The sequence below is a fragment of the Nerophis ophidion genome, linkage group LG12 (assembly GCF_033978795.1).
Source record: "Nerophis ophidion isolate RoL-2023_Sa linkage group LG12, RoL_Noph_v1.0, whole genome shotgun sequence".
In the NCBI taxonomy this organism is placed as follows: Eukaryota; Metazoa; Chordata; class Actinopteri; order Syngnathiformes; family Syngnathidae; genus Nerophis; species Nerophis ophidion.
In genome coordinates, this window is record NC_084622.1 from 30,339,756 (window position 1) to 30,366,972 (window position 27,217).

The 27,217-nt window shown below is 40.3% G+C and overlaps 1 protein-coding gene and 1 long non-coding RNA gene across 5 annotated transcripts in view; one reads left to right on the forward strand and one right to left on the reverse strand.

Moving 5' to 3' along the window:
- kiaa0513 (KIAA0513 ortholog) overlaps positions 1-27,217 on the reverse strand; it is a 51,033-nt gene that overhangs the window by 16,883 nt on the left and 6,933 nt on the right. The window contains exons 2-10 of one of the 3 annotated variants that reach the window (XM_061917346.1): positions 19,405-19,889; positions 10,406-10,505; positions 10,226-10,299; positions 10,008-10,078; positions 9,671-9,878; positions 9,549-9,589; positions 9,355-9,427; positions 3,825-3,902; positions 3,552-3,581 (exon numbers count right to left, since the gene is read on the reverse strand). In XM_061917346.1, coding sequence (XP_061773330.1) covers positions 3,552-3,581; positions 3,825-3,902; positions 9,355-9,427; positions 9,549-9,589; positions 9,671-9,878; positions 10,008-10,078; positions 10,226-10,299; positions 10,406-10,505; positions 19,405-19,766 — 1,037 coding nt within the window. In that variant the 5' untranslated portion in view covers positions 19,767-19,889. Of the gene's footprint in view, positions 1-3,551; positions 3,585-3,824; positions 3,903-9,354; positions 9,428-9,548; positions 9,590-9,670; positions 9,879-10,007; positions 10,079-10,225; positions 10,300-10,405; positions 10,506-19,404; positions 19,890-27,217 lie in introns of all 3 variants that reach the window. The other 2 variants (XM_061917345.1, XM_061917347.1) reach the window with 2 other exon arrangements.
- LOC133563290 (uncharacterized) lies at positions 1-27,217 on the forward strand. Of its 2 annotated transcripts, none has more exons than XR_009809025.1 (3): positions 1-110; positions 20,441-20,492; positions 26,581-27,217. It is a non-coding gene; the product is annotated as an uncharacterized LOC133563290 (long non-coding RNA). The 2 variants fall into 2 exon arrangements; XR_009809026.1 differs by lacking the exon at positions 26,581-27,217 and adding an exon at positions 24,194-26,010.

The window sequence follows — 27,217 nt, forward strand, 5'->3', positions numbered from 1 at the left end:
GTCATGTCTTAAAGCACCTCTTCCGGTGGGCGTTTCAGTGTTTAATTTTGTTAGTTTTTAAGCCAAAATGCGCCCGTTCTCCCTTTTCTATCTACACACTGTGTCGGCATGTAAGTACTCGATGATTATGCGCTGCCGAACATACTCGTCTGCTTGTAAACCAGCAATGACACAAGGTCACGACGACGGTGGCGCAGAAGGGTGGCGGACCGGTACTTTTCAGAGGTGATATAGTACGGAATATGATTCATTAGTATCGCGGTACTATATTAGTACCTGTAGACCGTACAACCCTAGTTTATACAGGGATTAAATGTACTTTGGGGGCTGCATCTCTCCTTGTCCACAAATAGTGTATTGTGGGATTACATTATTATCATTTCATAGAATAGTTGTTAAATATTTCCCAGGGGTAGTTACAGTTGTGTGTGTGCCGTGTGTGTGTGTTATTAACACAGCATTATGCCTAACACTGGTTGTCACACATCTCCTTTTCTTCCATGTTTCTCCTTTACTAGGTATTTCCATGCAACTGTACTTTTGCTGTTTTCTATCTGTAATTTGTTTACGCTGGTGTATTAAGGCAAGCTCTGTCGTCCTCTTACAAATCCTCTTGTGTAGCGTGACTTACGCCTAGAATACAGTCTAACCTTGCATGGCAGCAACGTGGCAAAGACTGTAATTGGTTGGTTTTAGTACTTATCCTTTGTTGATGTGATTCAATCATGAGGCATACTGCCCACCTTAGCAAAAATGTTTTCTTTGTTTGCAATTCAAGTATTGTAACACAGCACCAGTCCCAATAACACTTAAACCCTCTCTAGTTACAATGGTTTATTGGCAAAAAAAAGGAAGCTAACAAGATAAATCATGACAAGTTAAGAGTCATGGTTTCTCACCAGAAACCCCTGTCCTATAGTATTGAATGTCTCATGCAGAACTTTGAATGACTCATGACAGTGCCTCCAAGGACAGAGTTGTGACGAAAGTACACAGAAGCATAAACTAGCTGGGGGCACGACACAGGGATAAAAGAGCCACAGATTGCAAACCCCCGGATTAAAGGCACTGACACTGCCTCAACCTCTCTCGCGTTGAAACCAATATACACTATATTGCCAAAAGTATTTGGCCACCCATCCAAATGATCAGATTCAAGTGTCGTATATCACTTGGCCCGGCCACTGGTGGATAAAATCAAGCACTAAGGCATGGAGACTGTTTCTACAAACATTTGTGAAAGAATGAGCCGCTCTCAGTAGCTTAGTGATTTCCAACATGGAACTGTCATAAGATGCCACCTGTGCAACAAATCCAGTCGTGAAATGTCCTTGTTCCTAAATATTCCAAAGTCAATTGTCAGCTTTATTATAAGAAAATAGAAGTGTTTGGGAACAACAGAAACTCAGCCACAAAGTGGTAGGCCACGTAAACTGACAGAAAGGGGTCAGTGGATGATGAAGTGCATAGTGCAAAGACTTTCTGCACAGTCAGTTGCTACAGAGCTCCAAACTGCATGTGACCTTCCGATTAACCCACGTACAGTACGCAGAGAGCTTCATGCAATGGGTTTCAATGGCCGTGCAGCTGCATCTAAGCCATACATCACCAAGTCCAATGCAAAGCGTGGGATGCGGTGGTGTAAAGCACGTTGCCACTGGACTTCAGAGCAGTGGAGACGTGTTCTCTAGAGTGATGAATTACACTTTTCCATCCGGCGGACGAGTCTGGGTTTGGAGGTTGCCACGAGAACGATACATTTTGGACTGCATTGTGCCAAGGGTGAAATTTGGTGCAGAAGGAATTATTGTGTGAGGTTGTTTTTCAGGAGTTGGGCTTGGCCCCTTAGTTCCAGTGAAAGGAACTTTTAATGCTCCAGGACACCAAAACCTTTTGGACAATTCCATGCTCCCAACCTTGTGGGAACAGTTTAGAGTGGACTCCTTCCTCTTCCAACATGACTGTGCACCAGTCCAAAAAGAGAGGTCCATAAAGACATTGAATTGAATTGAATTGAATTATATTTATATAGCGCCTTTCTCGAGTGACTCAAAGCGCTTTACATAGTGAAACCCAATATCTAAGTTACATTTAAACCAGTGTGGGTGGCACTGGGAGCAGGTGGGTAAAGTGTCTTGCCCAAGGACACAACGGCAGTGACTAGGATGGCGGGAGCGGGAATCGAACCTGCAAGCCTCAAGTTGCTGGCACGGCCACTCTACCAACCGAGCTATACCGCCCCAACATGGATGACAGAGACTGGTGTGGATGAACTTGACTGGCCTCCACAGAGTCCTGACCTGAACCCGATAGAACACCTTTGGGATGAATTAGAACGGAGACTGAGAGCCAGGCCTTCTCGACCAACATCAGTGTGTGACCTCACCAATGCGCCTTTGGAAGAATGCTCGAAAATGCCCAGAAGAGTTGAAGCTGTAATAGCTGCAAAAGGTGGACTGACATCATATTGAACCCTATGGGTTAAGAATGGAATGGCACTTCAAGTTCATATGTGTGTCAAGGCAGGTGGCCAAATACCTTTGGCAAAATAGTGTACATGGTAGAAGTTAAAAGTACATTGCTCTCCCTTAAAATGATAATAAATAAGCCAAAGAGACAAATAGTATTCATCAGAATCTACAACAACAACTATATTTATTCACAATAAAGACACTTTGAAATTATTGTACGAAAGCTCACCTTACTAATGTAAATCATCTAATTTACAGTAGTAAAAAAAATGTAAGCTCTGTGCAAATCAACACCATTCTACAAAAAGAAAGCTCTAAAAACACAAATCAGGCACCTTCAATTTTCATCACAATATAAGAGCTATATTGACAAAAAAGGACAAGGTGAACTATTTTTGTTTTGATTACATGACTGACAACATTTCAAATGTACTTTTACAAAGCAGATCCCTACTCAAACAGGTTATGGTATTTTTCATATTATAATGTGTGGTCATTTTGTCATTAAATAGAGGCGTAATGTGAAGTAAATTATATTTATATAGCGCTTTTTCTCTAGTGACTCAAAGCACTTTACATAATGAAGTGTGAAGTGAATTATATTTATATAGCGCTTTTCTCTAGTGACTCAAAGCGCTTTACATAGTGAAACCCAATATCTAAGTTACATTTAAACCAGTGTGGGTGGCACTGGGAGCAGGTGGGTAAAGTGCCTTGCCCAAGGACACAACGGCAGTGACTAGGATGGCGAAAGCGGAGATCGAACCTGGAACTCTGAAATTGCTGGCACGGCCACTCTACAAACCGAGCTATACCACCCCAATGAACAGTTTAAAATTTCAAAGTTGAAGCAAATGTTCTTTGAACATATGGTGATCTACTCAAAATTAGGTGGTGCTTTAGGACAGCCGTGGGTTAAATGAACCAAAAATCTTTTCATTAAAAAAAATGTATTAAAAACCACAGCTAGCCATGCTGCAACACAAGACAACCACGATAGAAGCAGTTTTTTTTTTAAACCTCTTGCCCTTCTTTTTTCCTAGATTGATTTGAGGGCAGCAGACAAAAGGGAAGACAGACCTTTTATCTTTGTCTTCATCTTGCGTTCCCCTGCTATGCAGTAAGGCACAAGAAAACAAAGGGTTAAAGTCGACATGCAGAAAGAGAGGCAACCGAAGAAAGAAGAAACAACTTCGCCCCCACACATTAAAGTGCATGCCTATGTATTAAATTGTCCTACTAATTTTACAAAATCATTCACTGTTAGATTACATGAGGAACCACGATCAACAATATGGTCATTTTGTTCCACAAGTGCCCAATGGATTCCTGAAACAAGATTTCTAGACTCACCTTGTAGTTGGTGACCTCTTGTTCCTCTCACAATGAACTGCATCAAAGAATGCAGCATTCCAGAATCGCAATGTGTGCCTGACAGGTCAAACAAATATGAAAAATGAGTCAAAAAAGTGTGTCGATCGGTAGTTGTAATACATATTTGTTTTACTTTACTTAGGGCCTGGTGTTTTGCAACAGCAGTTTTCAAACATTTTTCTCCAAGTACCACCATATAGAGTGTGTGTGTGTGTGTGTGTGTATATATATATATATTATATAAATATATATATATATATATATATATACCACATTTTTCGGAGTATAAGTTGCACCTGCCGAAAATGCATAATAAAGAAGGGAAAAAACATATATAAGTCGCACTGGAGTATAAGTCGCATTTTTGGGGGAAATTTATTTGATAAAACCCAACAACCAGAATAGACATATGAAAGGCAATTTAAAAAAAATAAGAAGTGAACAACAGGCTGAATAAGTGTACGTTCTATGACTCATAAATAACCAACTGAGAATGTGCCTGGTATGTTAACGTAACATATTATGGTAAAAGTCATTCAAATAACTATAACATATAGAACATGCTATATGTTTACCAAACAATCTGTCACTCCTAATTGCTAAATCCGATGACATCTTATACGTCTAGTTTTTTACGTGAATGAGCTAAATAATATTATTTTATATTTTACAGTAATGTGTTAAGAATTTCACACATAACTCGCTCCTGAGTATAAGTCGCACCCCTGGCCAAACTATGAAAAAAACTGCGACTTATAGTCCGAAAAATACGGTTTATATATTGTGTGTGTATATATATGTATATATATATATATATATATATATATATATATATATATATATATATATATACCGAGCGCGATGATGTCATGTTATCAATGGGAAAATGCAGTTTTAGACAATATGATTTGCCTGAGTGTCTAGGAGACACCGAGAGCAGCGAGCGGTAGAAAATGGATTAGAATGGACAGCTTTAAAAATAATAATAATAAAAAAAGTGTTTTTTTAAACTTGGGACTTCCCGCGGACCGGATTTTGGACGCTGGCGGGCTGTATCCGGCTCGATGGGCCGTAGTTTGGGGACCACTGATATAGTCCAAAATTTAAATACAGTTGCTTAGTAGGCCTAAGTATTCATAAAAAACAAGGCAAAAGTTTTATATAACAAGTATATTTAATATTCTGGCCACTGTAACATTACACACAGTTTGAAAAGTAACACTGTGTTTTAACATAGGAAAAATAAAAAACTGTTCTTTGACCAAGTGATTTTTTGGCATACCACTACATAGAGCCCCACAACCAGTAATGGTACACGTACCACAGTTTTAGACAGTTAATAGTGAGCATTTGGACAGTTAATATTGAGAATTTGGAAGGGTATAATACTTGGATGAACATTTAAATTTAGTAAGATTAAGGTCTCAATAGATCAGGGGTAGGGAACCTATGGCTCTAGAGCCAGATGTGGCTCTTTTGATGACTGCCTCTGGCTCTCAGATAAATATTAGCTGACATTGCTTAACACGATAATTATGAATAATTTCGCTGGTAATCACAGTGCTAAAAATAAAATAAACATTCTCATGCATTTAAATCCATCCATCCATTTTCTACCGCACCTTTTCAAGAAGTCGCATTAATGGTAAGAAGTATTTTATGTCACGATGGGGGGGTCGCAGCTTGCTGCAGGGTCGTTCCCCCAGGAAGGCAGACGGACTACTCGGGACATTGCATTTAGGTAAAAACATGATTTAATTTAAACTAAAAAAAGATATAAACAAAAATCTCTCACAGTGGAGGCACAACTTTGGCTAAAGAACAAAGCTAACGCATAAACAGACCATGAACATAAATCAAACAAAACTTACTTGGCATGGCATGAAGCACGAAACTATGGCAAGGCATGAAACAAGTCAACACAGAGCAAGAAAAGATCACATTGACGCCAGGGCGACTGACTGGCAAAGACGAGCTTAAATACTGCCTCTGATTAGTGCTCGGGAAGCAGGTGAACGGGCGTTTTGTCCACCAGAGACAGGTGGACAAAATGAGTAACCAAGGAAACCAGACAAGGGAGTGGAAAAAAACAGGAACTTAAAGAGTCCAAAGGACAAACAGCACATGGCCAAACAAAAACATGATCAACAGACATGACATTTTATTTATTATTGGTTAGCTTCAGAATAACAATGTTATTAAAAAGAATAAAAGTCTTATTATACTCTAAAAATGTTGGTCTTACTTAAAAATGCACACATTTAGTTGTATTCAGTGTTAAAAAATATGATATGGCTCTCACTGAAATACATTTTGAAATATTTGGCTTTCATGGCTCCCTCAGCCAAAAAGGTTCCCGACCCCTGCAATAGATGGTGCTAAAGTTCCTATAAAAAATATTCAGTGAGTGTGGTTAAACCAGGGCAAAAAACAAAGAAGTAACAAACATCAAGGATGTACGGTATTATGTTACAGCAGCTGGCTACTCCTCCAAAACCTCTGCCGGAGCTGGAAGTGATCCTCAAAATATAAAAAAAATTGTGTCAACAGCGACACGAACCACATTGCTGTGATTGGCTGATTTTTTTTATTTTTAGCAGGCCTACATAATGTCCAGTTTTTCCGTCCTGCAGAAGCGCAAAAAAGTCAACCAAATTAAAAGAAACATTGGCGCACATTGTCTCGGTAAAAAATTATGCATAATACATACACGGTATGAGTAGACTGAGTTATATGATTATGATATAAATATGAGCAGTTTTAGAGTAAGATGTACAGTAAATCCCTGCATATTCTCGATTTATAAAAAAAAAAAAAAAAAAAAAATTGACTTTTTTCCCTTCAAAAATCAGCAGTTTTTTGTACACTAAACACATCTCATTCACTTTTTGTTGCAGCAAACCTTATTTCCTTGAACTGCCGCCAGGCATATAGTATGCGCCTGCCTTGAATTACTGCCAGGTCAAACTCGCTTCGCAAAATAATTAGCGCATGCTTAGTAGTCAAACTCGTGACGTCACTAGTGACACTTCCCCTGTCATCATTTTCAAAATGGAGGAGGCTGATTTCAATACCGGTAATTTGAAATCGCATAAAGGGAAGAAGATTAAGAGCTATTCAGTAGGATTTAAGGTCCAAGCTATTGAATACCGGTATGGTAAAAAGAACAGTAAGCAGCTATGTTTTATTAATATACCTGTGGAGCCGACGGTCCGACAGACAGGCAGGCCACGCTGGAGCCCGGCCCAAGATGGCGGTGAGGAGGCGGCGAGTGAGCGGAGAGGAGGAGCGGAAGAGCAACCTGGGCTGAGGTTTTATTGAAAAATAAACAAAGTCAAACTGCTCAAGCCATGTCCTTCCTTGGTGGTCCTGGGAACCCGCAAGACGACGGCTTGAGACCGTCACAATACCGTAGCTGCGTGTGTCCAATATGAGTCATTAAATGACTCCCGCCTCCTAGTGGTAGAGGGTGCTAGTGATCCTTCTTGCGACAACTCGGCTGCAGAAAAAGTGACTGAGTGACGTGATATGTGCTGGGACGGATATGACGGATCTTCTGATAGCAGTTTTCTAAACTGGACTTTCAATCGAAGCAGGAGGTGATAAAGGTAGATCTCCCTCGAGACAGAGAGACTTTTAAAACTGAAGAACGATAAGAAGGACTTCTATAAACAAGTCGATGATTTTGATCAGAAAGAGCTGGCATGGACTATATTCATAAGTAAAGGTGAGACCATAATAACGTTTGTTTTTATTAAATGTGCTCTTTATGATGGTATCCTTACATCACACTCAAATTTTTACTGCATGCCTTTGGTAAGTGTCGGAGTGAGAAGAGGTTTTAAAATAATTAGCGCATGCTTACTTTTACCGCTAGCTTCTGGTAAGCGCAGGAGTGAGAAGAGGTTTTAGGTTAATTAGCGCCCCGGCGGCAATTCAAGGGAATACGGTACATTAAGTAGCTCCATACACTGTAAAAACGTGCTTGTCAGTCCGAGATGGCGTATGCTTGTTGTGTGTGTTGATACACAACACTATGTCCCAAAATCTGGCCTTAAAACTAGCAACGAGGTGAACATAACTGGAAGTAAACAGGCAAGCAACGTGGATGACGGAGCTATGACATTGTGTTAGAAAGTGGCACAGCTGTGTGCGGCGAGCCATTGTTGCTACCTGCTAGCTGTGGCACAGGCCGCTATATTCAATCCCCCCCTGCCCACAGCTCTAGCCACCATCAATTTCATCCATTAGTGGTGAGTACCTATACAGTACATTTTACCATCTAAAAAATGTTAATAGGTGTGTGAGGCATACTTGGGGCCTAAACGTAGTTAACTTGTTAACTTCTGTCGCTACATAAATAAAGGTAGCAAGGTGATTTGGAGGTGTAAGCGTGAATCATGTGTCAAATTGTCTGATTTTCGCTTTTAGTGGAGGGTCAGAGACCGTAACACCAACAAATTGTTGGAATCTACTGTACAATAAAAGTGGCTGGTGTTCCGGATCGATGAGTTGCAGTTCCAACAATAATGTCAGTGGATGTACAAACCCCAAAACCAGTGAAATTGGCACGTGTAAATCGTAAATAAAAACAAAATGCAAGATTTGCGAAACCTTTTCAACCTATATTCAATTGCATCGACTGCAAAGACAAGATACTTAATGTTCGAACTGGAAAACTTTGTTACTTTTTGCAAATATCATCTGTGAAGGCACCATTAATGTTGAAAAGGTACATACAGGTTTTGGAGCAACATATGTTGCCATCCAAGCAATGTTATCATGGACGCCCCTGCTTATTTTAGCAAGACAATGCCAAGCCATGTGTTACAACAGCGTGGCTTCGTTATAAAAGAGTGCAGGTACTAGACTGGACTACCTGTATTCCAGAACTGTCTCCCATTGAAAATGTGTAGCGCAATATGAAGCCTAAAATACGACAACGAAGACCCCAGACTGTTGAACAACTTAAGCTGTACATCAAGCAAGAATGGGAAAGAATTCCACCTAAAAAGCTTAAAAAATTGGTCTCCTCAGTTGCCAAACGTTTACTGAGTGTTGTTAAAAAGAAAGGCCATGTAACACAGTGGTAAAAATGCCCCTGTGCCAACTTTTTTGCAACATCTTGTTGCCATTAAATTCTAAATTAATGATTATTTGCAAAACAATATTTTTTTTAGTTCGAACATTAAATACCCTGTCTTCAATTGAATATAAGTTGAAAAGAATGGGCAAATGATTGTATTCTGTTTTTATTTTACGAATACACAATGTGCCATCCTCACTGGTTTTGGGTTTTGTAATTGTTAACTCCTACATCACAGTCCTACAACACAGGATGCTAAATAGCTACTTAACGAAAGTTGTAGTTGCTCAAAAAAAACAAAAAACACTGCTCCCAGCATTTTGTTGGAAAATTGAATAGTATAGCAGGATCAAAACGATCAATATCTACGGACAGAGATATATACACACGTTCTGCTAAACATGGTTTAAGGACAACAAATACCAGATGGGTTGCTGCTTCAGGTGGGTGTACAAGTACACCTTTTCTCCTTTGGTTTCCTCTGGAACCTCAGACACTAAGATGAGAATATTGTATTTGTTATGTGTTGTCAAATGTCATGCTGAAATAATGATCAATGGAGCAGGAGGCAAGAAATCCTTTAATAAAATAGACAAAGTACGCATTGTGGTCTTTACCTGATAAATTAGGTTTTGTCTTAAATTGACTTTCACCATCCCTAGAATGGATGCAGCCAAGAAAGGACACATTAGATATCAAACAATAAGTTCATGCAATAGAAGAAGATGCATTGGCTCACTCGGTCTTCGTAGTCACTGAGTTTCTCAACTTGCTTTCAAGGCCTCCAAAAAAGCCTTTGACGTCAGTCTTCGATGAGTTTTTGAGGAGTCGCTCAGCAGCATCTTTCTTATCAGACAGCCAGGAGTTGGCCTTGTATAGATACGAGTCCAGACCAGCAGGTGGGCCTCCACGGTCGAATAATTCTGCAGGAGATGGCTGCGACTTTCCTATAAAAAAAGAAATGGTTTAAAAAGGATGATTAATACTAATCGAATACCTGTAATTGAAAATGTTTATTTAGATTATTTCTACTAAAGTGAGGATTCACTGGAAAATCAATCAACTGAAGCATTTACCAATATAGTAGTATGTAAAGCACATAGTCATTAGGTTTTTGGCTGGGCTGTAGTCATCCATTTGGTGACATCTGAAAACAAACAGACCCAAGATAACAATTCAACCAACAGCAATAATCTCGCATCTATGTTTCTTTGTTTTGTTGATTCATGTGTTTTATTCAAATATTCACAGTGCTAAAAATGGTAGACATCGAAATGAATGTAATGAAACGTACTCAAACAATACGACAGCAAAAGACTGCACCAGTCTGTAGAAGGCACCTTCACTCACACATTTAGATTGGCAGCGCTGAGACAGAGCAGGGAAAACTAGGTGAGAAGGCTGTTTGTAGCAGTAATAGTATTTTAGTCAGTCATCATGCACAACACATAATACAACAAGTATTATTCATCACCTGTGCACTGACAAATTTAGCAAACCACTCTCTGCCTTTCCCATTTTCGCCACTGCACAGCTCTCCAAATCGAGATTTCTCTTCTTGATCCAAGTCCTCCCTGTGGAAATATTGTGCAGCCGTTAATCATCAATATACCATTTACTCATATGACAATGCACTTAAAAGCGCAACCTAAAATTGTTTTAAATCTACTATTAAGGTTAAGTGAGCATTTAGTACTTATCAAATTACAAATATATCTAGCTAATTGAATCCACATGAAATACATACACTAAACCAGTGTTTCTTAACCATAGGGCCAGGGCCCATTGTTGTTGGTTTCTCAGCAGTGGTCCGCATGGGCTTTTTTCCACCACTTGGGCCCGTCATAACAATCTCAAACAAACAGAATCACTCTTGAATCAACACAGTAGCAAAGTGGTTCTCAAATGGGGGTACGTGTACCCCTGGGGGTATTTAAAGGTATGCCAAGAGGTACGTGTGATTTTTTAAAAATATTCTAAAAATAACAACAATTCAAAAATCCTTTATGAATATATTTGTTGAATAATACTTCAACAAAATGTGAATGTAAGCACAAAAAAAGTGAAAAGAAATGCAACAATGCAATATTCAGTGTTGACAGCGACATTTTTTGTGGACATGTCCTATAAATATTGATGTTAAAAATTTCTTTTGTTGTGAAGAAATGTTTAGAATTAAGTTCATGAAATCAGATGGATCTCTATTGCAATCCCAAAAGAGGGCATTTTAAGTTGATGATTACTTTTATGTGTAGAAATCTTTATTTATAATTGAATCACTTGTTTATTTTTCTACAAGTTTTTAGTTATTTTTATATATATTTTTCCAAATAGTTCAAGAAAGACCACTACAAATGAGCAATATTTTGCACTGTTATACAATTTAATCAATCAGAAACTGATGACATAGTGCTGTATTTTACTTCTTTATCTTTATATCTTTTTTTTCAACCAAAAATGCTTTGCTCTGAATAAGGGGTACTTGAAGTAAAACAATTTCACAGGGGGTACATCACCGAAAAAAGGTTGAGAACCACTGCAGTAGCTAATACTATGATCAATGTTAATTAAAAACTAAATGTGAGATATAAATATAACGGAAGTATAATTGTTTGTATATAGTATACAATTGGTGCAAAGGTATGTGTACAAGGATATTTCACATGCCTTTACTGTTTATATAATTGAACAGTATTTATATTGTGTACAATGTGTATTTATAATATATTGTGAAAAGGAAATTTCATATTTTCTGGAAGCTCATCTTGTACTTGACTTTGTTTATAGGGTTAGGCGCAATAAGTGTTCAACTTCAGCCTAAACCCTTTCGGTCTGCAACATTTAAAAAAAAAAAATTTATATATTAATGTACATCTGTTTGTTTATGTAAAACTGTTCGTTAATTTTGTTGACCATTGACAGAAGAAATAATAAACTGAACTAAAACTAAACTATGTCTAAAAAGTAGGGATGGTTCATTACCACTTTTTCATGTTCCATACTGCAACGTTGTATGTCTCCTAAGACAGACTTCTCTGTTCTTGTTATACTACTAAAGTATTTGTATGCACATATTTTTGGCTTAATATAGACATTTAGAAAAAAACATGTTTAAACTACAAAATATTTTGCTCTCTAAAAGAAAGAAATTGCCCAAAACATGACAAAGTTATAAAATACGTTTTCTGCTCTTTTTTATTCAAATTTTAAAGACATGGATTTTAATAGCATTAATGGTCACCTGCAAACCAATGGTGGCCGCTGGTTTTGTCAAGAAGAAGCAAATTTTCAGCACCTTTCTAAACACAAGTAGAGTCTCCAATAACAGATAACAAATATAAAGATTCTATATTTTACAAATAAAAGATAAATAAATAATGATAAATGGGTTGTACTTGTATAGCGCTTTTCTACCTTCAAGGTACTCAAAGCGCTTTGACACTACTTCCACATTTACCCATTCACACACACATTCACACACTGATGGAGGGAGCTGCCATGCAAAGCGCTAACCAGCACCCATCAGGAGCAAGGGTGAAGTGTCTTGCTCAAGGACACAACGGACGTGACGAGGTTGGTACTAGGTGGGGATTGAACCAGGGACCCACGGGTTGCGCACGGCCACTCTTTCACTCCGCCACACATTTTCCATCACTGGAAAATATTGTAAAATTCTCCATATCAACAAAGATCAATGTAATGAAAGTTGAAAAATGCACAGGACTGCTAACACAATGAGAATCGGTCCTGAAAGTAGCTGATTCTAAACAAGTGTTGAATGCATTCTCGCGTATATTTAATGACTGAAATGTAAACACAAATGTATATACCGTATTTAACCACTTAATTGTTTGACTTAATAGGGGAAGCTTTCTTTCCCTTCCACTTTTAGAGCAATCATCACTGCCGCAAACTCTGCACTAAAATAAATAAAGTGTGCAAAAGTTGAAATCAAGTCTTAAAACAAGTAGGGGAAAAGGGAACAAGACAATGATTTATAATCTGTGTACATTGAGCTACTCAATGTGGCCGATAAATCAATGGCACAAAACGAGTCGCAATGTTAACCAGAACTTAAATAATTATAATTTGACCTACAAATAGGAAATATACAATGGAAAACTGTACCTGCGCTCTTAAGGCACTAAAATAGTACATTCAATCACTTCAACATGAGGGGCTGATTATAATTCAGAAAGATGTCATGTCTGCTTTCATGGATAAAAATGGAGGGTGTGCTGAAGAGCCCTTTTGCTCTCCACGGTCTACATTGTTGAAGGACCACAAATAAACTTAGTTGGTGTGAATGCCAGTGGACTCCTGATTGTTCTTGTGGCTTATTTTTAGCTTAGCAATGGTTGTGTGTAAAAGCTCTGCCTCATCGCTTGTTTTAAAATGTCTCTGATAATCTTGCACTTTCTGTTTTGAAATGACATGAATGTTTGTGCCACTGTTTGATAACTGTTTAATTAATACAGTTTTTGTAAATTGACTCAGTTATGATTTACCTCTCTGCATGGCAGTTTAAAATGAGCATACATTAATGCAGTATGAAGAAGAATGTTTTAATGTAGACACATAGAATCTTCATACTGCTGTGATTATATGCATCAAGTGTTCAATCAAGGCTAATGCAAAATATCGAGTTATATATCGTGTACGAAGGTCCTGCAGTCCTGGGTTCAAATCCAGGCTCGGGATCTTTCTGTGTGGAGTTTGCATGTTCTCCCCGTGAATGCGTGGGTTCCCTCCGGGTACTCCAGCTTCCTCCCACTTCCAAAGACATGCACCTGGGGATAGGTTGATTGGCAACACTAAATTGGCCCTAGTGTGTGAATGTGAGTGTGAATGTTGTCTGTCTATCTGTGTTGGCCCTGCGATGAGGTGGCGACTTGTCCAGGGTGTACGCCGCCTTCCGCCCGATTGTAGCTGAGATAGGCGCCAGCGCCCCCCGCGACCCCGAAAGGGAATAAGCGGTAGAAAATGGATGGATGGATGGATATCGTGTATCGTGATATGGCCTAAAAATATCGAGATATTAAAAAAAGGCTGTATCAGCCAGCCCTACTTCCTACCATGATACTTTAGCAAAGGTTTTATCAAATTTGTGGTGTCACACAAATTGTACTAAGCTGTTTTGTGTTTATCTTCTTCGCGTTGCAGCCGCTACGTCTCTGTGTAATGCTCGTTGTGCAATCTTGACCATTAATGTGATGGTTTGAGCTTTTGGATCGGCCATGTTGGGTGCTCAAAAAAATTCAAAAAATTCAAGTTTAAATTGCGAATTTTTTTTTTTTTTTAATTACGTTTGTAAATTGATTCATAATTATCAAAAAGATATTAAAAAAAGTTGACATTTTCTTAAGAATGTATTTTTAAAGGGACAATTTTTGGGCCATCTTCACCTGGCTGGGTGTATATGTCATCGTCAGCAGCCAAGAGAAGCGTTTATGACCTCTAGTCTGTTTTGAAAAGGCTTTATTATAATTTTTAACCAAATAAGGTATAGAAGGAATCGATTTATATCGAGATTTGTGATGAACCAAGAATCCATTCTGAATCTAATGGTCAAAATCGATTCGAACCGTGAGATGTAAGTGCCACATCCTTAGAAATGTTTCCCTACATTTTGTTCGATAAATGTGGACCGCATCGTAAGTGGACAGTCAAGGAACGTTCCCGAGCATCAGATCAATCCATTCCTAGTCATTTTTCCAGACGGCCCAATGCAGGTGGACCAAAACAGCAACATTTATACAATACTGTAAGTAATGTGTACTTTGATGGTCCACATGATTTTAACATACAGTAGTAATAAATCATATTAAATATTGAACTTGCCAACTGACTTACCTTGCATATATTGTATATTAGGGCAAATAAACTGGCGGCCCAGGGGCTAAACCCGGCCTGGAAATGACATAAGACCAGACCTGCCTCTCGATTTCAATTCAAACCATTTTTACAGCAAATTCCTATAAACACTAGAGCTCTAACGTTGTGTAGATTGGACCACTTTAATCACATCGGAAGATCCTTTTAACATCCTGAAAGGACAGCATTCCACAGCATTGGATAATAGTGTTTGTATAACAGGAAAACTTTTTTCTGAAATGTGTTACTCTGACAAAAGAAATAGATCAAAATCTAATATTCACTAGAGAGGCTGCTGGTTCCCAAAAAAACAATACTACTGAAGGGAGGAGTCCAGCCCCTGGCCTTAAGACAATTTAGTTGAATAATCCTGCTATATGGGGCATTCTACTACTTCACTGCTACTTCTTCCGAAAAAACTTACCCACCTGTCTTTCTTTGCTTTAGACCTGCATCCATCCCGATACATTCTTGGTAGTAGCATCATGTATGTAGCACAATTCAAGATATTTTCTTCATTGTGGTTGCCATTTAACACCATCATAGCCATTAGAGACATAATATTTGTGCCAATATTACAGTGAACATTGATGTCGGTATGACGCTCTATGCCAGGGGTCGGGCACCTTTTTGGCTGAGAGAGCCATGAAAGCCAAATATTTTAAAATGTATTTCCGTGAGAGCCATATTATATTTCTAAACACTGAATACAACTAAATGCATGCATTTTTAAGTAAGACCAACATTTTTAAAGTGTAATAGGTATCTTATTCTTTTTAATAACATTGTTATTCTGAAGCTACCCAATAATAAATTAAACACTTCTTACCAATAATGCGACTTCTTGAACAGGTGCGGTAGATAATGGATGGATGGATTAAAATGCATGAGAATGTTTTATATTTTGAACGTTATTTTTAACACTGTGATTACTAGCGAGAAATGTGGTCTTCTTCTGGCAAAACACTACCGCTTTGGTACACTAGCGCCGCCAAAATCAACCAGAACGTAAAAGTTCTTAAGTGTGACTTTAAGTCATCCAGCAGCAATAGAATTATAGATTTAAATTGCTGAATAGACTGTATGTCTAATAAGCACTGATCCTGCAGCAGTTTTTGTAACTGTCAGTTTGCATGTCCTTCAGACACGTGCTAAATAAAACGCCAAATAGTGTTTGCAAAACAGTGATGAGTGTTGATAAATCACACTGCCCGTAATAAATATCTAAGCTGCATTCTGGCGGAAGGCGGCGTACACCCTGGACAAGTCGCCACCTCATCGCAGAAAAGTAATCCTAATTACACTAAATTTAGCACTGGTGTATGAATGGTGAAATGGTGGTGTGATTAAATATGTTCAATTTCATAAATCATTCACTATCATTACCCTCCCATTTTAAATGAGTTTCCTCCGCCGGAGGAAACTCATTTCGGCCGCTTGTACCCGTGATCTTATCCTTTCGGTCATGACCCAAAGCTCATGACCATAGGTGAGGATGGGAACGTAGATCGACCGGTAAATTGAGAGCTTTGCCTTCCGGCTCAGCTCCTTCTTCACCACAACGGATCGGTACAACGTCCGCATTACTGAAGACGCCGCACCAATCCGCCTGTCGATCTCACGATCCACTCTTCCCTCACTCGTGAACAAGATTCTTAGGTACTTGAACTCCTCCACTTGGGGCAGGGTCTCCTCCCCAACCCGGAGATGGCACTCCACCCTTTTACGGGCGAGAACCATGGACTCGGACTTGGAGGTGCTGATTCTCATTCCGGTCGCTTCACACTCGGCTGCGAACCGATCCAGTGAGAGCTGAAGATCCCGGTCAGATGAAGCCATCAGGACCACATCATCTGCAAAAAGCAGAGACCTAATCCTGCGACCACCAAACCGGAACCCCTCAACGCCTTGACTGCGCCTAGAAATTCTGTCCATAAAAGTTATGAACAGAATCGGTGACAAAGGACAGCCTTGGCGGAGTCCAACCCTCACTGGAAATGTGTTCGACTTACTGCCGGCAATGCGGACCAAGCTCTGGCACTGATCGTACAGGGAGCGGACCGCCACAATAAGACAGTCCGATACCCCATACTCTCTGAGCACTCCCCACAGGACTTCCCGAGGGACACGGTCGAATGCCTTCTCCAAGTCCACAAAGCACATGTAGACTGGTTGGGCAAACTCCCATGGACCCTCAAGAACCCTGCCGAGAGTATAGAGCTGGTCCACAGTTCCACGACCAGGACAAAAACCACACTACTCCTCCTGAATCCGAGGTTCGACTATACGGCGTAGCCTCCTCTCCAGTACACCTGAATAAACCTTACCGGGAAGGCAGAGGAGTGTGATCCCACGATAGTTGGAACACACCCTCCGGTCCCCCTTCTTAAAGAGAGGAACCACCACCCCGGTCTGCCAATCCAGAGGTACCCCCCCCATGTCCACGAGATGCTGCAGAGTCTTGTCAACCAAGACAGCCCCACAGCATCCAGAGCCTTAAGGAACTCCGGGCGGGTCTCGTCCACCCCCGGGGCCTTGCCACCGAGGAGCTTTTTAACTACCTCAGCGACCTCAGCCCCAGAAATAGGAGAGTCCAACACAGATTCCCCAGGCACTGCTTCCTCATAGGAAGATGTGTTGGTGGGATTGAGGAGGTCTTCGAAGTATTCCTTCCACCTATCCACAACATCCGCAGTTGAGGTCAGCAGAAAACCATCCGCACCATATACGGTGTTGATAGTGCACTGCTTCCCCTTCCTGAGGCGGCGGACGGTGGTCCAGAATCGCTTCGAAGCCGTCCGGAAGTCGTTTTCCATGGCTTCCCCGAACTCCTCCCATGTCCGAGTTTTTGCTTCAGCGACCGCTGAAGCCGCACACCGCTTGGCCTGTCGGTACCTGTCCACTGCCTCCGGAGTCCTATGAGCCAAAAGGACCTGATAGGACTCCTTCTTCAGCTTGACGGCATCCCTCACCGCTGGTGTCCACCAAGGGGTTTTAGGATTTCCGCCCCGACAGGCACCAACTACCTTGCGGCCACAGCTCCGGTCAGCCGCCTCGACAGTAGAGGTGCGGAACATGGTCCACTCGGACTCAATGTCCAGCACCTCCCTCGTGACATGTTCGAAGTTCTTCCGGAGGTGGGAATTGAAACTTTCTCTGACAGGAGACTCTGCCAGACGTTCCCAGCAGACCCTCACAATGCGTTTGGGCCTGCCAGGTCGGTCCGGCATCCTCCCCCACCATCGCAGCCAACTCACCACCAGGTGGGGATCGGTAGAAAGCTCCGCCCCTCTCTTCACCCGAGTGTCCAAAACATAGGGCCGCAAATCCGATGACACAACTACAAAGTCGATCATGGAACTGCGGCCTAGGGTGTCCTGGTGCCAAGTGCACATATGGACACTCTTATGTTTGAACATGGTGTTTGTAATGGACAAATTGTGGCGAGCACAAAAGTCCAATAACAAAACACCACTCGGGTTCAGATCCGGGCGGCCATTCTTCCCAATCACGCCTCTCCAGGTTTCACTGTTGTTGCCAACATGAGCGTTGAAGTCCCCCAGTAGGACAAGGGGATCACCCGGGGGAGCACTTTCCAGTACTCCCTCGAGTGTACCCAAAAAGGGTGGGTACTCTGAACTGCTGTTTGGTGCGTAAGCACAAACAACAGTCAGGACCCGTCCCCCCACCCGAAGGCGGAGGGAGGCTACCCTTTCGTCCACTGGGTTGAACTCCAACGTGCAGGCTTTAAGCCGGGGGGCAACCAGAATTGCCACCCCAGCCCGTCGCCTTTCACTGTCGGCAACGCCAGAGTGGAAGAGGGTCCAGTCCCTCTCGAGAGAAGTGGTTCCAGAGCCCATGCTGTGCGTCGAAGTGAGTCCGACTATATCCAGCCGGAACTTCTCTACTTCGCACACTAGCTCAGGCTCTTTCCCCCCCAGTGAGGTGACGTTCCACGTCCCAAGAGCTAGCGTCTGTAGCCGAGGATCGGATCGCCAAGTGCCCTGCCTTCGGCTGCCGCTCAGCTCGCATTGCACCTGACCTCTATGGCCCCTGCTATGGGTGGTGAGCCCATTGGAGGGGTGACCCACGTTGCCTCTTCGGGCTGTGCCCGGCCGGGCCCCATGGGAACAGGCCCGGGCACCAGGCGCTCGCCATCGTGCCCCACCTCCGGGCCTGGCTCCAGAAGGGGGCCCCGGTGACCCGCGTCCGGGCGAGGGAAATCTGGGTCTATGTTTTTTCTTCTACATAGAGGTCTTCGAGCTGCTCTTTGTCTGATCCCTCACCTAGAACCTGTTTGCCTTGGGAGACCCTACCAGGGGGCATAAAGCCCCCAGACAACATAGCTCCTAGGATCATTGGGACACGCAAACTCCTCTACCACGATAAGGTGGCAGCTCAGAGAGCATTCACAAAATACAAAATAAAAGTAGGCTGTTCTTTTTTTTAGAAATAAGCACTTCAGGTATTTTACCATATATCTAGAGACACAATTTGGGGAATAAAACTTACAAAATTTGAAACTATTTCCAACCTCAGTTTGAAGCAATGCTGTAGAATGGCCCAGGTATGCTCACCAGAGCTAACACCTTGTCTTACCTTCCATGGAACACTTTCTCCACATACGTCTTCATGAACTCCCTTCTCTCAACTGCCTCAGCATCATTGTCCTCAGCACTGTGAGCAGATGACGACGACGAGCGTCTTAGTTCCAACGCGGTCAAGGGCGAGTCCATGTCGTTCTCACTGTCTGCGGACTCGGTTGCATCGCTCACATTTCCATCCTCATCTTTGTGACGGTGATGGGAGCTGAACTTGGTGGGGGCCATGGCTTCTGGGAGTGAGGGTTGCAGAGCCAACCTGGAGGACAGTGGCTCTGGGGAGAAAATGTTTGAATGGCACGAAGGGTTGTCTCTTGGTGTAGCCTCAGATGACATGTCAAAGTCTATTAGGTTGTCCATTGTCAAAGACTCCAAGTTGGCTCCTTAGTCTTAGAAGGAGATATTCGGTGCTCCACAGGAACAAGCATGTGGTTGCAGAGCAGGCGACATGAAGTTTCCCTTTTCTTGACTGCACTCATACATCTGTAACAAAAAAATGAAAACATGAAAACAACTGTTGTAAGCTTTAATTATTACTTTGCTTTTAGCAAAATATTATTAGTAGAATGCTCCTGTGTTCAAAACAGCAACAAGTAACTAAACATGGCATAGACTGATATAAAGAAGTACATGCATTTACATCACTAAAAAGACAAGAATGTTTTCCATATACATTTGTTTGTCTTGGTAACTCTGCTAGAGATTATATTTCACTGCAAAAAACGTGCTATGTCATAATCATATAGTAGAAGCAATAAGTACTAACAGGATGTGGGTTGCAGCCTGTATGCCACAGTCCATTTGTTTGTGCTCATCAGCTAACACATTGTACGCTGTAGATCAAAGTTATATGTCCTGCAAGCTTTCTCTTCTGATAGGAGAGATAGGTTAGATCAAGGGTGTCAAACGTATGGCTCACGGGTCTGAATTTGCTAAGTATAAGAAAAATGAGCTGACATTTTTGAATGAAAGAAATTGCTGTTCTAAATGCGTCTACTGGTTGTCGCAATAGCAATTCTTTGTATCCCCTGCAGGGAGAGCGAACATAACTTCAGAGTGGGCGGAGCAACACTTCCTGTTTTGACAGTACGTACTTATGGTGCTTATTAGTGGTATTAATAATACAAAATGTGGATTGTTCCGTTCATGCCTTGATTTTCAAAAATGTTGTAGGTAAAATAACCTGTGAGATTTGAGCCCCCCAATAAAAATGCTTTAGATGATTAGAACATTTCGTGTTGTACTTGGGACGCATTTTCTGTACGCACATTAATATGCTGAAATAAAGTGTATCCCCTTCTAACTTCAAGTGTGATTAATGAAATAAGTCCAAATTCACAAGTTTTGTTGTAGATGATGCTACATATGTACAGAATAAAACTACATGTTAGTACATTAGTCAAGGAAAATGAGTAAATTAAAATAATAACATACTGTAATTTGATTTGTATATTATTGTTATCATTAATTTCACCTTCCGATAGATTAAAAATGAACACCAATGGAAGCATTTTAAAACTCTGCCAGACTCAGTTCCACCTATTATTATGATGAACATTATCACATCATTTATTCAGAAAGTATAAATAACGAGAAATTAAGATGTGCCGGTTATACTATTAACCGCAACATGTCAGCAAAAAAAACCCCAAAACATTATAATGTGTACATTTTCAAACAAGGAAAACAATCTGAAGTTGTTTTTGTTTTTAAGTTACCATGCCATGATTTTACCAGTTCGGCCCACTTAGGAATACATTTTCCTTCATGTGGTTCCTGAGCTGAAATTAGTTTTACACCCATGGGTTAGATAGCTTAATCCTTAGGACACCTGTTTAACATGTAGAAATGTCTGATAATGGCTTTTTTGCCGATATCCGATATTTCGATATAGTCCAACTCATAATTACCGATTGCGAAATCAACCGATACTGATGTATACAGTTGTGGAATTAACAATTCATTATGCCTAATGTTGTTGTGATGCCCCGCTGGATACATTAAACAATGTAACAAGGTTTCCCAAAATAAATCAACTCAAGTTATGGAAAAAAATGCCAACATGGCACTGCCATATTTATTATTGAAGTCACAAAGTGCATTATTTTTTTTTCGTCATGCCTCAAAACAGCAGCTTGGAATTTGCCCTGAGAGAGCATAAGGAGGTTGAGTTGGGCGGGGTTGGGGGGGTGTATATTGTAGTGTCCCAGAATAGTTAGTGCTGCAAGGGGTTCTGCGTATTTGCTCTGTTGCGTTTATGTTGTGTTACGGTGCAGATGTTCTCCTGAAATGTGTTTGTCATTCTTGTTTGGTGTGGGTTCACAGTGTGGCGCATATTTGTGACAGTGTTAAAGTTGTTTATACGGCCACTCTCAGTGTGACCTGTATGGCTGTTGAGCAAGTATGGATTACATTCACTTGTGTGTGTGAAAAGCTGTAGATATTATGTGACTGGGCTGGCATGCAGGGGCAGTGCCTTTAAGGTTTAATGGCGCTCTGTACTCCTCCCGAGGTCCGTGTACCACTCAGTACAGTGGCGTTTTAAAAAGTCATACATTTTACTTTTTGAAACCACCAAAGATAATTTCCTATATTACATTTTAAAGCATTTATCAGCCGATAATATCAGCAGTCCGATATTATCGGACATCTCTAGTAACATTAGTGTATTCCAATGTACAACATATGAATTCTACGTTTCACTTTGTGCAGTAACTGGAAATCAGTAATTAGAATCCAACTACCTATTGTGGTGCAGTAAACATGTGCGGGGTGTATTATATTACCGGCCAGGCTATGTCTGGTTCTGTTTGAGGTTCTCCCCGTTGACCTTTTATAGCACAAAAAAAACAAGCTACCAAGTGGCAAACTGCTACCATTACAAACAGTAATTTGGACTGCTTAGCAACTCTTTAAACCTGATATGAGCATTGACACTTGAAAGAAATGTTGTTTATTCTATTGGACTTTGTAGTCATCATTTAGGGACTATATGTGTTATGTGGTGAACTTCCAGGGTAGTTTAAGAATTGAGGAAAAAAAACAGGTTTTCACAAAATATACATGCACACTTTTTTTTATCAGCTATTACTGCTTATGTCTGACTAAAATTTCTGACTATAATAGATAATATTAAACATTATCATATGTATACAATTCTGTTCAGACCAGCACTGCAATCACAGGGTGTGACAACTTAACAGCATCACCTACTACAGAGTACAAGTGTGACAATCAGAAGTGGCTGACTGTAGATAAGAAAGGTGTAGTTGAGGTTGACCAATGATGGGCAGTATCACCTCGGGCAAAACCTCCCACTAAATTTGACCTCTAAGAAGCAAGAGGAAAGTGTAATTTTAATTAAATGCAACATGAAGCATAGGGTACACCTGCACCATAACTAGAATCAAATATAATTTATGTATCAAAAAAGTAAGCTTTACAAAGTATTATTGATAAGTTTTGTCAGACTTTTTCCATTATAATTGAAAGTATTTCTTTGAGGCGGACAACTACACAAAGCATTCTATTAGAACGTATCAAAACACGTATTGGTAAGCCGCGCATAGCCTTTTCTTGGTTTATCTTAGGGGCTGGGCGATACAGTCTTTTTTTAATATCGCGATATTTTTAGGCCATATCGCAATATACGATATATATTACGATATTTTGCCTTGGCCTTGAATGAACACTTGATGAAATATAATCACAGCAGTATGATGATTATATGTGTATACATTAAAACATTCTTCTTCATACTGCATTTATATATGCTACTTTTAAACTTTCATGCAGAGAGGGAAATCACAACTAAGTCAATTGACCAAAAGTGTATTTATTAAAATTAAGCAATGGCACAAACATTCAAGCCATTTCCAAAACATAAAGTGCAAGTTTGTCAGAGACATTTTAAGTGTCAAATAAAAATGAGCTGCATAATAGGAAATCAAATAGTATTCATCCTTCATTATGTGGTAGGTTACGACGAACGTTATGAAATTCTCTTCAATCTCTAGCGAGTGACTTTTCAAATGATGCTACATATTCGCAGTAATGCTACTTTTTTAACAACGCTTTTGCCCCACACTTGACAAATTACGGTTGTCTGTTCGACATATTCCCACTTGAAGCCGAATCACCGCCTGACGAGGGATCTCCTGCTGTTTTTATTGGGAATTAAGTCTTCCTTCATTTGTTACCAGATCCGCACCTTCTTTCTCAAGTATTCCCACTTGTACGGCTACGTTAGCAGCTAACATAGTCCAGTCTGCTACCTTTCTGTTGGGCGAGGGCGTATACGTATGTGACGTATGACGTGACAGTATGTGACGTATGTAAGAACATGCGCCTGTTGTCTGTGACGAGAGACAGGAAAGAGTGCGAAGAGCCTGAAGTGTAATGCCCACAGCTAAAAGCAACTGCGTGAGAACGTATACTCGAATATTACGAGATAGTCATTTTCTATATCGCACAGAGACAAACCCGTGATATATCGTATATATCGATATATCGCCCAGCCCTAGTTTAACTCCTATCTTACTGACAGGATGCAGTGCGTCCCCCATAACAACGTGACGTCGGCATATGTTAAGGTAACGTGCAGACTTCCACAGGGTTCGGTTCTTGGCCCTTCTCTCTTTATCATACTAACATCATGCTAACATTACATTCCCCGAAAAGCTGACCAACACGCCAGATTGTAGCCATCTGTCAATAGACTCCTTTTTTTAAACCAGTTGATGTGCCCTCTCTCTTTTCTGCTCTGCCCCCCTCTTCTACGTGGACAGATTCTCAGGTCGCCACATATCAGTTTCCACGGAGGATTAGCTACCTGTTTCAAGTCGGGACACAGGGTGGACCACTCCTCTGTGCATCAGTTGGCAAATTATCTGCGCTGCTGACTTGTCTGCATACAAGAGGATCCTCTGCAGGCCTACCTATGGACTGGACTCTCACATTAAAAAGTCGGGACCCAGGGTGGACCACTCCTCTATGCATCAGTCTGTGACGTCTTGTTGCTCTGACCCGTCTACATACAAGTGGATCCCTCCTGCCTATGGACTGGACTCTAACTTAATTAACCGTATCCACTCGGCATCCATTGCATCGGACACCCAGGGGGAGTGTGTGGGATACGGGGGGTACTCACATCTGCTGCCCCTTCCAAGGTTTCTCATTGTTCCCATTGGGTTGAGTTTTTTCTTGCCCAAATGTGAAATCAGAGCCGAGGATGTTGCTGTGGTTTGTGCAGCCCTTTGAAGCATTTGTTATTAAGGGATATATATACAGTAAATACACTTTGATTGATTGATAAACTGTACAAAACATATTAATTTTCAAAAATGCTGTAGGACAAGGACAGAATATTTAAAACCTTTTTTTGTTTTATACTTGAATTTTACACATCAGCAATCAGAACAACTGGAGAATAACAAACACACTGTTAAATTTAGACCTCTCTTAACAGTGTCATTCAAAACTGAGCATGTTATTTTGTGTAGGCATATCTATTGCTGTGCAGGTCTATGCAATGGTGGGGCTTGAGAGTACTAAATATGCTATATGAAACTAAGTAAAGCTGTATTATAAAACAACCATAGTCAAAAAGATGAATGAGGGCAGTAAAAGGTCAAATAAAAATGTGAATAAATACCTAGATTTATATATAGTATTGACTTGGAAAAGACCCTAGGATAAATATAATCGAATACACAATTGGGCAATACTAATGCTTTGAACATTTCTTGAAAAACATCTCTCTATCTTGAACTGAATAAAATAGACAAATGTTTTTCTCACAATCTGAAATTAAATCAGACTAAATTTATTCAGCAGGAATGGGCAAATTCCAGCTATCTATTGTGAGATGCTTGTGGAAGTGTACCTAAAACACTTGACCCAAGTCATAAAGTTTGAAGGCAATGCTACCGAATTCATTTGACTTTGAAGTAAGCAATAGAAAAATATTTAAAATAAACTCTCTCTCTCTCATCATTGGAGTATACAGTAAATATAAATCATTTTGGTAATCCTAAATGACCAAAATGCGAGTGACCGGTTTCCTTTTTAGGGATTAAGCTATATAGTTCTAGACTAAAAAACATTGTAAACCAGGATTAACTGAAATGTTTTTAGACATTGATTAAAATAGTCTCAGACTTGTCCTAGTTCGAGTTCAATAATCTGCTTTTTAAAATGGGAGGCTAGAGCTAATTCATGACAACAATCAAGACTTACGCTAAACCTGTACAGATGCAGGTTTAATTTAAAAGTAAGGCTGTATTTCTTGGGGTGCATGATAAATATGGATTACCTTAATTACCTAAAACAGAAATATGTTTCAGAGACAAAAGTAAACTCAATACATTTGATGATACAGATTTTTGAGACCATCTTTGTACGTCCAAAGACAAAACAGTTGAAATATTTTGTTTGAGGGAAACACCTATACATCTTTCCATACTTATTTATCACATTTAGATTTGTGTCATATGGAAACTTTCATGGTGAAACAGTGGATTTATGTGGTGTGAGTGAATCAACAGTTTATAAAAGTGTGCATGCACAAAGTCTGCAAAGTAAAATGTGAACTGTGAAACGATTACATCGAGTTCCCTGATGTGGTTTATCAGAATATAATTATGGAGTTTATTTTGGGAATAATTGGCTGGATTAAAATGCAAATGGAGATTTGAACTTTCAAAATGTGAGTGTCCAGTCCACTGGAAGGATTAGGAATAATTCAATAACCGTACCCTCTTGGCATCCATTACTTCCAGTCACCCAGAAGTGTGGTGCCAACATCATCCCAAGGTTTGTTATTTTTCCCATTCTGGGTTTTTGAGTTTTTCCTTGACTAGATGCGGGTTTAGATCAGGAGATGTCGTGAATTGTGCATTCCATCCATCTAGCCATCCAATTTCTACAACCCTTTGGGGCTAAATGAACTTCAAGTGCTTGATTGAAACTCTGAACTGTGCTGCCAACATATTAACCACTAAGCCATATGAGTGTTACTCATCCAAAATTGCAGTTAATACATTTCCTATTTTTCTTTTCTGTAGTTGACTCCTAAAATTAGTTTTCAATAATGGGATACCTTAAAAGCATTTGATTTAAAAGATTCATTCTGCTTTGCTTTTTGAACAATTTGATTTTCCTTTTGCCATTGTAGATTAGTACGGTGTGGTTTGGTTGGTCGAGCGGCCGTGCCAGCAACATGAGGGTTCCTGGTTGGATCCCCGACTTCTGCCATCCCTGTCATGTTTGTTTTAATCCTTGAGCAAGACACTTCACCCTTGCTCCTGATGGCTCGTTGTTGGGGCCTTGCTATCAGTGTGTGAATGTGGTAAATGTGTGAATGCGCTTTGAGTACCTTGACAGTAGAAAAGCACTATACAAGTATAACCATTTAAATAGGAGTCAAACTCCAGTTCCACACACATACACACTGCTGAAATGTGTTCTGAAAAAAATCCATCCTAGATTTTCAGAAGACCCTTACCTTAATCGAATTTAATCTTCCAAAACATGATCTTCATTGTTCTTGACTCCCTTAGTCTGAGACTCTGTACTCTGGAACTAGTCAATCTAATCTAAAATTAAGTGACATTTTAGAAAGGATTAGTGTGGATTAATTTGAACCATATTATATAGTTTCAGGTTTTATTCATGCACTGAATGTGAAACCAGGCTGAGAGGTTTGTGAAAAAATTTGAAAATAAAGTTTCTGTCTTTCTACACAGTCCACAGTAAGCAATGATCTGGTTTCAACTATATACTGTATATCAGTGGTCCCCAACCACCGGGCC